General features: G+C 32.3%; 3 protein-coding genes across 3 annotated transcripts; 1 reads left to right on the top strand and 2 right to left on the bottom strand.

Moving 5' to 3' along the window:
- Nucleotides 1–3,063: 3,063 nt before the first annotated feature.
- Nucleotides 3,064–7,703, bottom strand: SIDL (SIDL trafficking protein particle complex subunit 10). The gene is made up of 7 exons (XM_065509679.1): nt 7,556–7,703; nt 7,268–7,491; nt 6,902–7,173; nt 4,888–6,610; nt 3,983–4,615; nt 3,528–3,870; nt 3,064–3,458 (listed from the first exon to the last, which is right to left on the bottom strand). The coding sequence occupies exons 1-7, from the start codon at nt 7,578–7,580 to the stop codon at nt 3,232–3,234; spliced, it is 3,447 nt and encodes a 1,148-aa protein (XP_065365751.1). The 5' UTR covers nt 7,581–7,703; the 3' UTR covers nt 3,064–3,231.
- A 181-nt stretch (nt 7,704–7,884) lies between these two features.
- On the top strand, nt 7,885–11,672 carry LOC135958766 (small G protein signaling modulator 3 homolog). Its single transcript, XM_065509667.1, has 3 exons — nt 7,885–8,074; nt 8,137–9,270; nt 10,288–11,672. Exons 1-3 carry the CDS (start codon nt 8,009–8,011, stop codon nt 11,503–11,505), a joined length of 2,418 nt encoding a protein of 805 aa, XP_065365739.1. The 5' UTR covers nt 7,885–8,008; the 3' UTR covers nt 11,506–11,672.
- A 1,697-nt stretch (nt 11,673–13,369) lies between these two features.
- On the bottom strand, nt 13,370–14,297 carry Rpb7 (DNA-directed RNA polymerase II subunit Rpb7). Its single transcript, XM_065498405.1, has 4 exons — nt 14,165–14,297; nt 13,780–14,100; nt 13,572–13,709; nt 13,370–13,502 (listed from the first exon to the last, which is right to left on the bottom strand). The coding sequence occupies exons 1-4, from the start codon at nt 14,174–14,176 to the stop codon at nt 13,452–13,454; spliced, it is 522 nt and encodes a 173-aa protein (XP_065354477.1). The 5' UTR covers nt 14,177–14,297; the 3' UTR covers nt 13,370–13,451.
- Between the last annotated feature and the right edge of the window lie 1,592 nt (nt 14,298–15,889).

The raw sequence follows: 15,889 nt of genomic DNA, 5'->3' as shown, positions 1-15,889 counted from the left end.
CTATTCAAATTCCATGGGAAAAAAACTCCCGGGGAACAAACTCCCGCGGAATTTTTTATTCTTAATTGGGCTGTTTGTGTTAATGGGGGTAAGTATTTTAAAACATAAAATATAAAAAAATTATTTAATAAATAATTTGTAAATATTGTTACGAAGTTACATTAACGATTTGAATTTAACGGTCTAACGGCTGCTTGCAACATTCATCATGTTTGTTAACATTTCCATCAGTAGAAACTTCTACATATCATCAAATTGATATTACGCTGTTATATTAACATTGCTTATAAGTATGACAACATTAACTGTTTAAGCTGCTAACATTAACCTTAAAGCTGCTAAAAGCTTAACCCTTTGTCGACCGACGGTACTTATAAGTACCATAACAGTAATAAGCTTACCAAATGGAAACAAAACATAATTTGACCCTTTTTGCCCAAAAGTACTTTGTAGTACACTATCGTCTTTGGAATAATATATTTTTTTGACTATTGGCAAACTCACTTCCCAGAATAACGGTGAATTATTTCATGTTCTCATTGTGGTGTTTATTTATGTTGTAATGATAAAAATACTGTTTCGTAAGATACCATAAAATAGAATTGTAATAGAAAATGTTATAAAAGTTAGAAAACTAATCAATATATTAATAAAATTTAAAAAAAATTCTATGAGTTTTTTTTATCTTTTGGCTAACGCTGACCCAACGGTACCAGATTCCTTTCGGATCCTTGCAGGTCCTCCACAAAGTTAAAAATTTGTAAATAATTTTCATAAAAAAATAAAACTTTTTCAACGATTTAAAGTCTTGGTCCACAAGGGGTTAAGAAATAGAACATTCTAGTTTTGTCCGTTAGATAGATTATTCATGAAACTACAGAAGATGGCACTGTGTATATAAATAGTAACTGGCAGTAAGCAGTTAGTCAGTTAGACATTATAAAGTGTGTGATATACACATCTGCTCAAAATAATAGATACACCAAAATTTATTTTTTAAAAACGAAAAAAAATAATGGTATATTGTAAAATTATAAAAAAAATTCAGTCGATTTTTATTTATAGTTAAAAGGAGAGTAAAAACAAAAACAAAATATTTCATAATTAATAATAAATATTATAAAGTAAATTAAATTTCTTAAATTTCGAAAAATTTGGTGCTCATAATAATAGATACATTTTTAAAAATTATTATTAAACAAAAGCTAATAAATTTTATCTTAAAAAAATTAGTTTATTATTAAAGTAAAGCTAGTATCCAGTATATCCACCTTTGTTTTGTAAAACTTTCTCCACTCTTCTGGGCATACTGGATATCAAGTTCTGACACTTCTCCAATGGAATCTCGTACCATATTTTTTGCGTTTTCTCCCATAAATCGTCTTTATTTTTGAAAACTTCCTTCGAAAGCCTTATCTTTAATTCACTCCACAAGTTTTCTATTGGGTTTAAATCAGGGGATTGGCTGGGCCAGCTTAAAACAGGTACGTTATTCTCCAAGAACCAGTTTTTAACTAATCTTGAACTATGTTTTGGGTCGTTGTCCTGCTGGAATGTCCATATTAATGGCATATTTTCCGATGCATATGGAAGCATTACGTTTTCCAATATGTCTCTATACCCACTAGCATTCATGGTATCTTCTATTCGGAATATCGGACCAACACCATTCCATGAAAAGCAACCCCAAACCATTATGTTTCCCCCGCCATGTTTTACCGTCTTTTTTGTAAATTTAACGTGGAATTCTTTTGCTTTTGGTCGGCGTACATTTCTTTGGCAGTCGTTTCCAAACAAATTTATTTTTGTTTCGTCGCTCCATAAAATATTTCTCCATTTTTTTTCGCCTTCACACCCGGACCATTGTAAGTGCTCTTTAGCAAATTCTAATCTTGTCTTGATATTTTTTTGGCGCATTAGTGGCACTTTTCTGGCAATTCTTCCCGGCAATTTAGCTTGTAAAAGACGACGACGAACTGTTTGTGGACTGATTTCGTTACATAGCTCCGCAGAAATAGCTTTCGATGATATGAAAGGGTCTTTTTTAACCATAAGGACGATCCGCCTATCTGTTTCTGGACTGGTTTTCTTTGGTCTACCGCGAATTTCTCTTTTTTGTTTTTTAGATAAAGCATTTTGGACAAAATGTAAAGATCTTCCTATGGTCTTTGCTATTTCCCGTAATGATTTTCCTTGATTTCTCATCGTTTGAACAATTTTTTTCTCATCTTCGGTACAATGATGATTTCGTCCCATTTTCTTCAAAAGAGTCCTATTTTTTATAAAATTGTTGCTAAAATTTAAATTATACTTACTGTTTCACGTAAATAGGAACAAAAAATTGCACAAAAAAAAAATTTTATATAAACAAATTACAAATTACTGATGTGTATCTATTTTTATGAGCAAATAATTTTTTGTAATTCAAATAAATTCGTTTTTAAAAATCAACATGAAAGCAAATAGTTGCCAGATTTTTGACTGACATGACATTGCCAGATAGAAATTTTAATAATATGATGTATTCTTAACGCTTGCGAGGAAATTTTCAATGTTACCGCCATTTAATTTTTTTCCAATTAGGTGTATCTATTATTTTGAGCAGATGTGTAAGTGTGTGTATTAAAAGAGCGTGACTTTTTAAATTGTTGTTGTGTAAATTTTAATAAATAAACAGTTGTTACAATTTTAAACTACTAAACTGCTTTTATTTGCAATCAGAAGATTACGTTTTATTTAAAGGAAATAAACCAGCGTTTTTAAAAGGTAAAAACGCAACAATATTATGAATTGACTTTTTTCTATATATCAAAATAATAGGACCATAGAACCTTAACGAATTAACATACATACAGTTAGGCCTCCATTTACGAGGTTTGTTGGGCCCAAAAAAATAGCGTGTAAATCACATTCGCGTAAAACGAGGTTCTAATTTAGAACGAAATGCTTTTGTGGGGCCAATCATATATCATTTAACAACACACTATTTGAGCTTAGCACGTTTGCACATTGCATTTTCGATAGGTTAGTTGGGAAATTTGCTTACAAAACATTACGTTCAAATATGTTTTTATATATTTATATAATTTATTTATAATGACCTCTAATATATGTATGTAAATGATTAACAATAATACTTTTTGTCTAAATAAAAAGTAGAATTAAATAAATAAATTCTCTTAGAAATTATTAATTATAGTAATAAAAATACAAAAAAAAAAATAAACATAATTATTGTTCGCCTGCGGTGGCTATAACATGTATTTGAATTGATTTCGTAGAATTATATAACTGGCCGGGTGGAAACGGATGAACTTTGGAGTGAGTATCGGTTTTGCTTTTACCGCCAGCGGTATATTTTGATAAACGTATGCTAGGCATAGGTAAGAAACCGGTACACAGGGGCATGACGTCCAAACAAATGGAATGACTTTCAACGTCCTTCATGGAAATGACACCTGGAAGGTGGAAGTAGAAAGCGTAGAAATAAACAAATTTAAATACATTTGTAACACTCAATAACTTACCGGATGATCTACCGCAAACAGCCCAGGAATTTTGATCTGTCAATACCTCATACATTAGATCGACAAATGGATTTTCATGGATTTTTGTAATTTTTATATTTAAATTGCACACAGACTTCAGACGACACAACTCATTGGGTTCCAGTTGAGCCTGAACCTTAAACAAGGTAACATAATCGACCAAATCGAAGGCACAACCAAAATTGCGCAGTAAATAAGGTTTCTCTACGCTGGAGTACTTGGTAACAAAATGCACTTTGATGACGGGAAATTCTACTTCAGCATTTAAGGGCTCCACTTGGATTTCATACAGGAAATAAACCGTTAAAGATTTATAGATTTCCTTGTGTGAAAAATTAAGAAAATTTTAAAAAAATTCATTAAGTGAAAGAATATACAAAATGTGTAATAATAAACAAATAATAGAAGTTTAAAGTAATATAAAGATTACACACAATTCTCTGTTGTGTTGGAGGATTCAAATCGATCAAACGTACACCTGGCACATCACAACGCACCCGTGCCTCGGTCAAGTACAGATGCGCCTCTAAACCCCGAACAATCACTTGCAAAAACTTTTGCGTACCACAGGTGTGCAAGTGGCATGATGCCTCTATGGCCGGTTGGAATTCAATGGGTATCTGTAGTTCATTGCGTGACCAGGGGCAACTCAATGTAATGTGATGTTCTAGGTGTTTGGTCAATTTGCGTCCCGGCATATCCGTCAACACTTCCAATGGTATATCACGTTCCTCAAACGATTTGAAATTCATCAGCGGCACATTTAAATTACTCTCAAATGTGGCATCTTCATCGGGATTCTCTTTATTGGTGTCGGAATCATCTTCTATAGTTTGATTTTGCATACGAATGCGTAGATTTTTGGAACATTTTAATGTTATTTTGGCATCTGGTGGAAATATGAAACTGCCACCGGAGACATGAAGACGTATGGGTTGTTCAATGCCAGCGATTAAAGTTTTGAAATTTAAAACCGCTGTAGCTGGCTTTGTTGTAATCTCAAAGGGTGAACATTTAACTGGCAGTTGTTCGGAAAGAAATTCTAATTGTGACATGCGTATGCAAAGCTGGAATGTAATAAGAATCATTAATGAATTAAAAATGTATAACAACAACAACATAAAAACATATTAGATCTGCCCTATAAGAACTGTGAATTGTTAGTTCTTTTAATTTATTTTATTATACAAACGTAATTACAAAGAGTATAATAGTGTAAAGATCCTATCTTAAGATTTCACGGATATTCAAACCATTCATGGGCCGATTTGTATATTTTTTTTTTGGAAATTACAAAATATCAATGCCAAAGCAAAGATTTTACAAACTTTTCTCTCACCTGCTTAAATTCCCACTGACCAACTCGTGTACCTTTAGTCTTCAGCTCCACCATTTCGAGGCCAGGATGTATGACTATATTTTCGGCCGCTACAAAATTTGTAAAGTCCGATTGAACACTTGGTGATAGTTTACGCTTAGTGCTACTAGTACGCCGTACTGGCTGCTTAGGTTTCGGTATATCACAGGCCACCGAAGCACACGCTAGAGTATTATCTTGTTTACGATCCAAAAGTAAAGAAAATTTCAAACGATTCTCTTTATTAGCTACCACTGATTTGTTTGGGCCCACACTGGCCACGTTCTGTTGAGTGGGCAGGGGTGTCACGTAACGTTCAAACGATAGTTTAATCTCATCTACTAGCACATCCCGGGGATACAGACTTTCGAACTGCAACTGAACACAAACATATTCGTCCTGTATAATGGGTTTATCGTTGAGCACTTGTATGTGAAGAATACGAAAGTGATCTTCCAATACACAAAAATTGGCATTTTCCAAAGAAGGTTGAGCAGACAGTGCCGATTTAAGCGATTTTAGGGATTTTAGAAATTCATCAAAATAAAATGATCTTACTAGAGTTTCCAACTCAGGACAACACGAAATGGCGCTACAGGTCTTTGTGTAAGCCATGGCATCACCCATTTTGCGATAACAATTCGATAACTCCAATAGAGTCTGAGAGCAGAGAGCAGGCCAATTTTCAGCTTTAAGTTCTCTTAAAAGATCTGTAAAAAATCCCACCGCCTTATGAGGCTCATTTAGGGCACAATAGAAATTACCTAAATCCAAACCCACCAAACGAGCTGATCTCAAACGTGATACATGTTTATAAGTGCTGATAGCTAATTCAGCCAATTCTAAGTAGAGTTTCTGGAAAGCTTGATTTGAACCCAAAGCCTCTTTTAGTTGTTCTGGTGCCGATTTGCGAGGCCTTCTGGCTGGGGATCGTTCTCTTTGCTGGGGTGTGGGATTTAAAAATTGTTGCTGATCCATAGGCGTATCCCCAATACCCGCTGAAAGTTGTACTACAATGTGCAGTTGAGCCGAAGTGGGAGTACAACCCGGCAATAAACCACACAGTTTGCCCAATTCATACAGCTTATCTTTAGCTAAATTCCATATAGGAGCACAGTGTTGAAAGCATGTCACTTCTTGCGGTTCCATGGACAATTCACACACTTGCAACACCTCTAAAGCACACACAAACTCCCAGCATGCCAAGGCGCCCTCTTGGCATTCCAACTTAATCAGTTCGACTTCTCTTAAAGTAGAAAACAAAAATCCCAATAATCTCTTAGCTATACAGGGTGTGTCATTACTTTGCTGCAACAAATATGCCTGTCTCTCAAAAAGATAATTTCGAAATTCCAGCAATGACACCCCATCGCTTCTAATTTTTTCTCGCCACTCGAAGCGATCTTTACGTCGCAGGCATATGCCATGAAATGAGGTTAAGGGTCGACGAAAATATTCCAACCATTTTTGTTTTTCACCAAAACTAGAATTTGTTATGAACTGTGAAAATATGGCATCTAGTTCGTCGTATTGTATTAATGCTTCGGTATATAGTTCGAGATTTTCAAAGACCAAGGCTAAATCTTCCTGCAGAAAAAAATATTGACGAAAATCCCAACCATCATGATTTCGTTTTTCACGCTTCGAACGTATTAGCTCCTCATATTTGCCAATATTGCGATTATAACTGGTGAGCATAAGGAATCTGAGGAAATATAAAAAATAATCTAGATTAGCTTAGAGTTTATAGTAGATAGTCCCTTTTTACAAATTTTACAAAAAACGTACTAAAATCCTTTGTTTTAAGTACAGGAGAAAAAACACCAACAATAAGTTGGTGTATTTTCTCCTGTAAAAGTTGTGAAAAAGGACATGTTTCCAACCTAAGCTAACGGTATGATAACAACTTTTAGAGGAAAAACTAAAATCTAATGTTTATTTTAACTATTTAACAAGAATTATCACCGAAATATTCGAAATCACTAATAACACTCACCTTATCCTCTGCACTAGACAGCGAAAGCTTTCCGTTGACTTTTGTTCAAATTTCGCAGGATTCAATACAGAAATGCAACGATCATCATTTTTGGCACCAAAATCTAAACGTATTTTATCCAGAACCGTAGTTCTTTGCAATAAGTTTTTAGTTTTTCTTACATCTATAGTTTCCACCAATAAAATCATCCAATCGGAAACATCATAACTAGTCAATACTTTTAACCAATTATCGATTTCTTCATGTGTAGTCTTCTTATAACTATCCAAATCCTATAAAAAATAAATAAAAACAAATATTAACTATACGCCTACATTTCCACACATTGGAATCCAGAAACTAAGTACTACAACACTTATTACATACATTACATTCCGTCACATAAATGTGCAGTATCGGATGTTCAACTATACTCCATTCACCATTTTTATACTTTTCCAAAATCTTTTCATTGAGTGGATGAAATTGAGCATCTAAGCGTACGTGTTTTGTGGGTCGATGTAAAGTGCGACGCCATTCACAAGTATCCAGTGGTATAGCATTTGATATTTGTGACTCCAATGAACGAAATAATGGAGCAGCACCCGTATCTAGTTTAAATAAAGCAAATATTTTATTGAGTTGTTAATTCAGTGTAAAAATATTTTAACGTACATGTTATTGTGGGCTTAAAATTCATTATTCTTTTAAAGAATTATAAGAATTTTTATTGGATTTTTATCACAAACAATATTTTTTCACGTAAACAAATAAATTCGACCAGCTGATCAGCATATACCTTCTTCTTCTAGGCATATTATGCACTCACATGAAATTGAGGACACAAATTGATTAAAAAATATGTTTTACAACACTTGAATGTGTTAGACGTCGTCCAATTAGTACACATCTGGCATCTCTATCAGCTGCCACAAGTGTCAAAATTTATTTGAGAGAAAATATTTTAATTTTTCTTGCAAAAGTGGTAGAAAAAATGAAATTCATGTAAAATATTGGGTTTTATAGTTTTAAATTAATTAAAACAAATAAACAGCAACTAAATAAAGAAAATAAAAGTGTTAACATTAAAGAGTATTAGAAATACTAACAAAAAACTATAACATTACCATGGAAATGGCTAAAAGTTTATTTGGCCGAGATCATGACGGCTATGTTGGCAGAGATGAACATACGGTAAGAATTCATAATGAGATAAACAATTCGATAATTATTAATATGTCATCAAAATGTTGCAGAAAAAACTACAAACATTAAGTTCAGAAGATGACGTTATTGATGAGTTGCCCAATATGATGGAGGAGTTAAGTGTGGTGGATGGTTTAAGACCCAATCCGGGAGGTCCATTTTCAGCATTAACGCCTTCGATGTGGCCACAAGAAATCTTAGCTAAACTGGGACAACCCGAAGCGGAGACTTCCGCAGGGCCCAATGATCAACCAGACTATAGATTTGATGAATTTGGTTTCCGGGTGGAGGAAGAAGATGGTCCTGAACAAAATTCAAATAAATTATTAAGCATACCCTTTGTAGAGGAAGCTCAGCATCGTTTGCAATGGATTGCCCATTTGGAATTTTCCCACAATAAAGAGGCTACTGAATTGACCTGGGAACATGTCGATGTTATGCTACCACGCACTGAAAAATTGAGGAATATGGTAAGGGAGGGCATACCCCATTCGCTGAGAGCTCAAATGTGGATGCGTTTATCGGGTGCTCTGGCCAAGAAACAAAAATGTGAAACTAGCTATCAGGATATAATTAAGGCTTCAGCAAATGATCAATTAATGACTTCAAAACAAATCGAAAAAGATTTATTGCGTATATTACCCACTAACGCGTGTTTTAGTAATCCCAATGGTACTGGTATACCACGACTAAGGCGCATTTTGCGTGGTATTGCATGGTTGTATCCGGACATTGGCTACTGCCAAGGGACGGGTGTCATAGCAGCCTGTTTACTTTTGTTTATGGAAGAAGAAAATGCTTTCTGGATGATGGCTACTGTAGTAGAAGATCTCTTGCCAGCTTCGTACTACTCTTCAACTTTGTTGGGCATACAGGCCGATCAACGTGTCATGCAAACACTTATTGCTAATTATCTTTCAGCTGTGGATGATTCACTAAAGAAACACGACATAGAATTATCCTTAATAACATTGCACTGGTTTTTGACACTGTTTGCCAATGTGGTGCACATGAAGATATTGGTACGCATCTGGGATTGGTTTTTCTATGAAGGCAGTATTGTGCTCTTTCAACTGACTTTGGGTATGTTGAAGATGAAGGAGAAAGATTTACACAATCTTGAGAATTCGGCTCAAATATTTAATTCATTGTCGGATATACCGGGTGAAGTGGATGATGTGGAGGTGAGTAGAGTATAGCTGCTAATAGAAAATTTCAGTTGCGAAATGTAATTTTTTATGAAATTATTTCTCAGTTTAATTTAACTAAAGGTAGGGTCACACATGACAAATATTTGCTCAAAAAAGCTTAACCACTTTTTTTAGCACAAATTTGTTTCACGTGTTTACTCTTACAAGTGTTTTGTAAGATCAATCATTATCAAATAAAACAAAACAATTTTTTTTTGTTTTGAATCATACTAAGTAAAATAAAATTTTTGAAATAAATAAATGAATTCAAATGTATTTTATTTAGTGGTTACGTCTTTTTCGTCAAATATTTGTCATGTGTGACCCTACCTTAAAAACTTTACTACCAGATTTTATTAGTTTAACATGGATTCTGGGATTAGGATGCTCTAGTGAGCGATATTTTGGTTTGTTGAATGGGATATAGCTTTTTAAACAGTTTTTTTAAAGTATTTATTTGAGAAACAAATTTATTTCAAACATAGTACATGGAAAATGTCATTGAAAAACTTTTTCGTACTTTTTTTAGTCTAAGATAAATAAAAACTCCGCTCTTATATACCTAACTCAATTGTAAAAAAACCTAAGTGGAGCATGTATTAATAAGAAACTATGATAAAACAAAAAAAACTCGTATGTGTGATTATTTTGAGTAATAGGTTTTTTGTCTCAATAACTCTTCTGTGTATATTTTATTCTATGGTTTTACTATTTGTCGACAGGAAAAAACCACAAATGAAAACTAATCAAACAAAAAAGTGTGTATGTTTATATATACAATGATATAATTTAACTTAGCATTGATTAATGGTAATGAATCCACATTTTTAAATAATTAGTAATGAAAACAGTTTGTTAAACAGCATTAAATTAAGGAAACCAGTGGTAATGTAAACAAATTATTGAAATCATTTTTAATCTAATGCTAATGAAATCGTCAATTAAACACTCACATGTATTTTATCTCCTTTCCATAACTTCATTTCTGTAACTTTTAACCTTTTATTTTAGGATCTTTTTAAACTCGCCCTAGAAGTTGGAGGCTCTTTGAGTCAAACGGTTATTGACACACATCGTCGTCGTCACTTGGCCTACTTAATGGCCGATCAGGGAGGTTTGGTTGGCAATCCCGAAGCTGTACCCAATTTACCCAAACAACATTTGGCACGACGACAGGTGCGCAAATCAAAGTCAATACTCGAAACTTTACTATTCCGTGGCGAGAACGCCGGTGATGAGATTAAAAATAAAAATATCAGACAGACAGAGATTTTGGTTGATTTACGTGAAGCAATACTGAAAGTAGCTAGGCATTTTATAACGATTGAGCCCAAATTGGCCAATCACATTCAATTGACAGCCGATTATAGTACACAGTCGCATGCTAAAGACCATGAGAACTTCATAAATGTAGCCAGGACACGTAAGAGAAGAGCCAAGGCTCTGCATGACTTTGAAAGGCATGACGATGATGAATTGGGCTTTAGAAAGAACGATATAATAACTATTGTAAGTCAAAAGGATGAACACTGCTGGGTTGGAGAACTAAACGGTTTAAGAGGTTGGTTTCCGGCTAAATTTGTTGAACTTTTGGATGAACGTAGTAAACAGTATACTTCGGCGGGAGATGATGCTATATCAGAGACTGTAACTGATTTGGTAAGAGGAACATTGGCGCCAGCTGTTAAGGCTTTTCTAGAGCATGGTATGAAAAGGCCCTCTTTCTTAGGAGGACCCATACATCCCTGGTTATTTATAGAAGAGGCAGCCTCCAGAGAGGTTGAAAAAGACTTTGAATCTGTTTATAGCCGTTTGGTATTGTGCAAAACTTATCGTTTAGATGAAGATGGAAAAGTTCTCACACCCGAGGAACTTTTATATCGCTGTGTACAATCAATTAATCAATCTCATGATGAAGCTCACGCTCAAATGGACGTTAAATTAAGGTCGTTAATTTGTTTGGGTCTTAACGAGCAGGTCTTGCATTTATGGCTAGAAGTATTATGTTCTTGTATAGAGGTGGTGCAAAAATGGTATCATTCCTGGTCATTTATTGATTCTCCCGGCTGGGTGCAAATAAAATGCGAACTACGTATATTGGCTCAGTTTGCATTTAATCTAAATCCCGACTGGGAGTTACCACCCAAGCGTGGCAAGGAATCGCAACCTCTTAAAGATGGTGTACGTGATATGTTGGTCAAACACCATTTATTCTCTTGGGATTTGTGAAAGGTTTCATCTTCTATTAATAATTTTTGTCATAATATACGGATTTTCTTATTATAGATTTAAGTACAAAATTACAACAAACCAATCAATCAATTTATCTACTTATATATTGTATAATTACTATACTATAAGCTTTAGCTTAGTTTTATTTTTGATTTAAAACATAAAAGCAACCTTCCATTATATTTTACATATTATGTATTCCTATTAAGTTTTTGTTTTAGTTATTTTTAATTTTTTAATTTTTAGTATCAAAATAAAACGAAAAAATGTGCATTTAATGTTAGAGTACAGTTTAATGAAAACATTATTATTATTTATTGTTTGTTACCGGTTTTCAATACCTCTTTGTTTTCTTCAACAACTAAATATTATGCAGCTTTATATGTCTATTATTATATAGAATTTTTCTTATCAATCTAGCTAAATCTTTTATAAATTATACATTTTAAATCTCATCGTTTTATTTATGGCTTTATATTCGGTAAACTCTAGCTATTCAATATTGTTATTATTTGTTATATATATACATATTTGTCTGTCCACTTAAGTGCTTATACAAAATTACTAAAAAAAAACCAATTTTCCTAAACCTTAAACTGTCATAAGAAAAATTTTATAACATGTATGTACCTTAAACAAATATTTGAAAATTATATTAATTTAAAATATATTAAATAGCTATATATATACTTATAAATAAATAAATAAAAATTATAAATATTAAAAAAATTATGATATTTTGTTTAACATTTTAGGTGTAGGGTATTATATGGTCGGGCTTGACCGACCATACTTTCTTACTTGTTTTATTGTTCTTATTTCTTAACCAAAAAATATATCAAATGGAAATTTAAGTAACGTGAAGGCATTTGACATCACATCAGATAACAAGGCTAACAATATAAAACGAGGAATGATTTTTAAAATTTATAATTTGGAAAATAAATGTATATTATTCCAAATCCTATTACAAAAGGTCTTATACAAAAAGTCTTGCTCTTCCCTTTTGGTAACGTCACGCAATCGCATAATTTTGCTAATGTCTTCAACTCCTTAAGGTCAATTGATGCAATATTTTTTCTGAATAAAGTGGTACTTTATTTGCAAATATAAAAAACCTTTTTACAAATTTGACTTTTTTATTATTTTTTTAACATTTTATCTTACAAATTTCACGTCACGCCATAATGGAAATTCATGTTCAATACATAGTATCAGAATATAATTTTTCAAAATATGTTCGAAAATTCAAAATGTCCATGGTGCTTAAAAAAAAATATAATAATCACTCTTATTCTACTTGGCGTCGTCGACATCGCCGAAATCGATAACTTTTGACAGAATTTTATACTTTTATAATTCGGGTTAAAGTACAAAACGCTGTCAAAAGTAACCAATATTTATCGATATCGGCGTAACATATACCATTTTTTGACTCAATATTGACGACGATGTCGACGACGCCAAGTAGAATAAGGGTGAATAAAAAACCATCTTATAAAAAACTCTAAAAAGAAGAAAATAAAATTTCATTTAAATCAAAATAAAGAGTGTTTTTTAAGCCTGATGAATCGATGATAATTTTCAAATGTTAATATATACCAAGTATATATAGATATATGTTGATTTAAAATTTTTTTATTAAAATTTACTTTTTTTGTTATTTTTTACAATTTCATGCTCTATCGGGCTTAACAAGAACACCCTTTATTATTATTTATCATTATATAAATTTATATGAAAGCTTGACTGGCATGCCGGGGCGTATAACCGCATATAATTTCGGTAAAAAATTATAATATGTACCTATGTGGATTCTTAATTTTTGCTCATTTTTATATTTCATTAAATAAAAACACAATTTTTAATGTTTGTATTAAATCTATTACCATAATATAAATTAATGTTAAAATATGTTCACTTTTCGTCAAGACTATATAAAATTAACTGCCAACTAAACCCAAATAATCATCCATCAAAGTACCAATTGCAAACTGAAAATCATAAAAAAAAAATACGTCAACAAATGTAAAGCACCAAACAAATAAAAATCAAAAACTTACAATGCCTGTTGCATCCACACGAGTACCAACAATTTTTAAGCGGATTTTATCTTCGCCCGATATAACCACATCTTCATCTTTGGATTTATAGCAAGGCGGATTTCCATTGGGGCAAAATTGCATATCAGCGGGAATGGACTAAAATGTAAACAACAAACACAATATTCACAAATATTAATATTTATTAACTACGATAATGATTACTTACATGATGTGATATGAAACATGATAGAGGTCCGATTTCAGCAAACATGCCAACTTTGTTGATTTGTTTGACGACCGCATCTAAAACCTCACCCTTGAATGGTCGAAATACAATGGCTTTGTATTTCACCGGATACACTACAAATCCCTGGCCAGGTTGTATCACGCCAGCGCCAATTTGATCAATTGTTGTGACTGCTATAACGAAACCATACTTTCCCGTACAAGTACCCTCAACTTCAGTATATAATTTTTGTTTAACAGTCTCCAATAGCTGGGGTCCGAAGTAACGTGGATGCAATAAAATCTCATGTTCAAGAGAGATCTTCAAAGAAATATGTTTATAGTTGATTTTATTTATATTACAGTATTATTTTAGCGTAACTTACGTGGTAAAACATTTTTAAATTTTATTTAAATGGATAAATTTATAAAAAACTTTATTGTTTACAAACAAAATTGCAATTTCCCAAGTGAAAATTCCGGTATCAATGAAAAAAAAAAGAAAACGCGCTGTTAATGTGTCAAACCAAAAATATAAACATACAGAGTTGTATTTTACTGTTGCATAGATAATGTTGCCACATGGTCAATATGTTATAAAATTTACTTACCTGGTAATAGGGTACTGAAAAAAGTCGATCAATCGATTGTGTTATCCCAAAACAGTCGATTTTACTATTAAATAAGAACGCAGCTGAAGAAAACAAACAGGCCTATTTGGCAAACTTTTTTTACAGAGTTGCAAAGAAAGTACTATTTATAAACGTAAGAAAAAATGTAAACAAAAGCATGACAAAAATATTGCTATATTTGTGGAATCATTAGCTGGTCATTTTAAAAGATATTTTAATTTTAAAAACTGGAATAAATTACTGAATGACCGTAGAATCAGATTTCGTGGTTGTCATTTTAGTACACCACGTGTTATTCAAATTTCAATTTAATCATCTACATTGGTGTTTCGTAGCAGACTTTTGCTCCTAAAAACGAAAATATTCGTTAAGCACCAATATGGAAAAAAGTTCTGAATAGAGGACCAAAATATCTATTAAATGATGTATCGATCATTATCCTAAGTGCTTTCATTCAGATGTAATATGACAGCAAACTTTTGAAAAGTAGAAAAATAAGTAAATTTTGATTTTTTTTCCCTAAAAATTAAAATATTCGTTGAGCACCATTATGGATAGGGGACAGAAATACCTATTTATTGATGTATTGAACACTTTTCCAAGTACTTTCAGTCAGAAGTTATAGGTCAGCAAACTTTTGAAAAGTAGAAAAATAAGCAAAAAGTAAGTTTTTTCGTTCTAAAAAATAAAATATTCGTTGAGCACGAATATGGAAATGAGTTCTGCATAGGGGACAAAAATACCTATTTATTGAGGTATTGAACATTTTTCTAAGTACTTTCAATCAGAAGTTATCACTTTCTAAACATTGAAAAAATCTAATGTGATTATGTGTGTGCACACATGTGTAAGCATAGCGGCAAACCGTATATAAAAAATGTAAACAAAAAATTAACAAAATGTAGCATTATTCATTTAATCACCAACAGGTCGTTCTAGGAGCTATTTTAATTTTAAAAACAGGAATTAATTACTGGATGATCCTAGTATCAGATTTCGTGGTTGTCACTTGCGCCATTTTAGTACACCACGTGTTATTCAAATTTCAATTTAATCATCTACATTGTTGCTTCGTAGCAGACTTTTGCTCCTAAAAACGAAAATATTCGTTGAGCACCAATATGGAAATAATTTCTGAATAGAATTCCGGCCATCAACCACATCAGATTCCTATAACAAAACAAAAAGATATTTTTAAATGACATTAAAATGTTGCCACTTTTGTTTCTGAAATGAATTAATTCATGATTAATATGAACGCTATTATCGACCTATTAAAAAAATTTTATTAATAAAAATAACATTTTGTTTGTAAATAATTTAGTGTATATATATAAGAATAAATTAATATATACATATATATATTTAAATATTTTATATACGGTTGCCGCTATGCTTAGTCACATTGAGATAAGACGTATATTTAATTCGATTTTTTCAAAGATTAGAAAGTGATAACTTCTGATTGAAAGTAATTAG

This window comes from Calliphora vicina, chromosome 1 (assembly GCF_958450345.1).
Source record: "Calliphora vicina chromosome 1, idCalVici1.1, whole genome shotgun sequence".
NCBI lineage: Eukaryota > Metazoa > Arthropoda > Insecta > Diptera > Calliphoridae > Calliphora > Calliphora vicina.
Note: the sequence above shows the minus strand (reverse complement) of the source record. Positions and strands in the feature narration are given on the sequence as shown.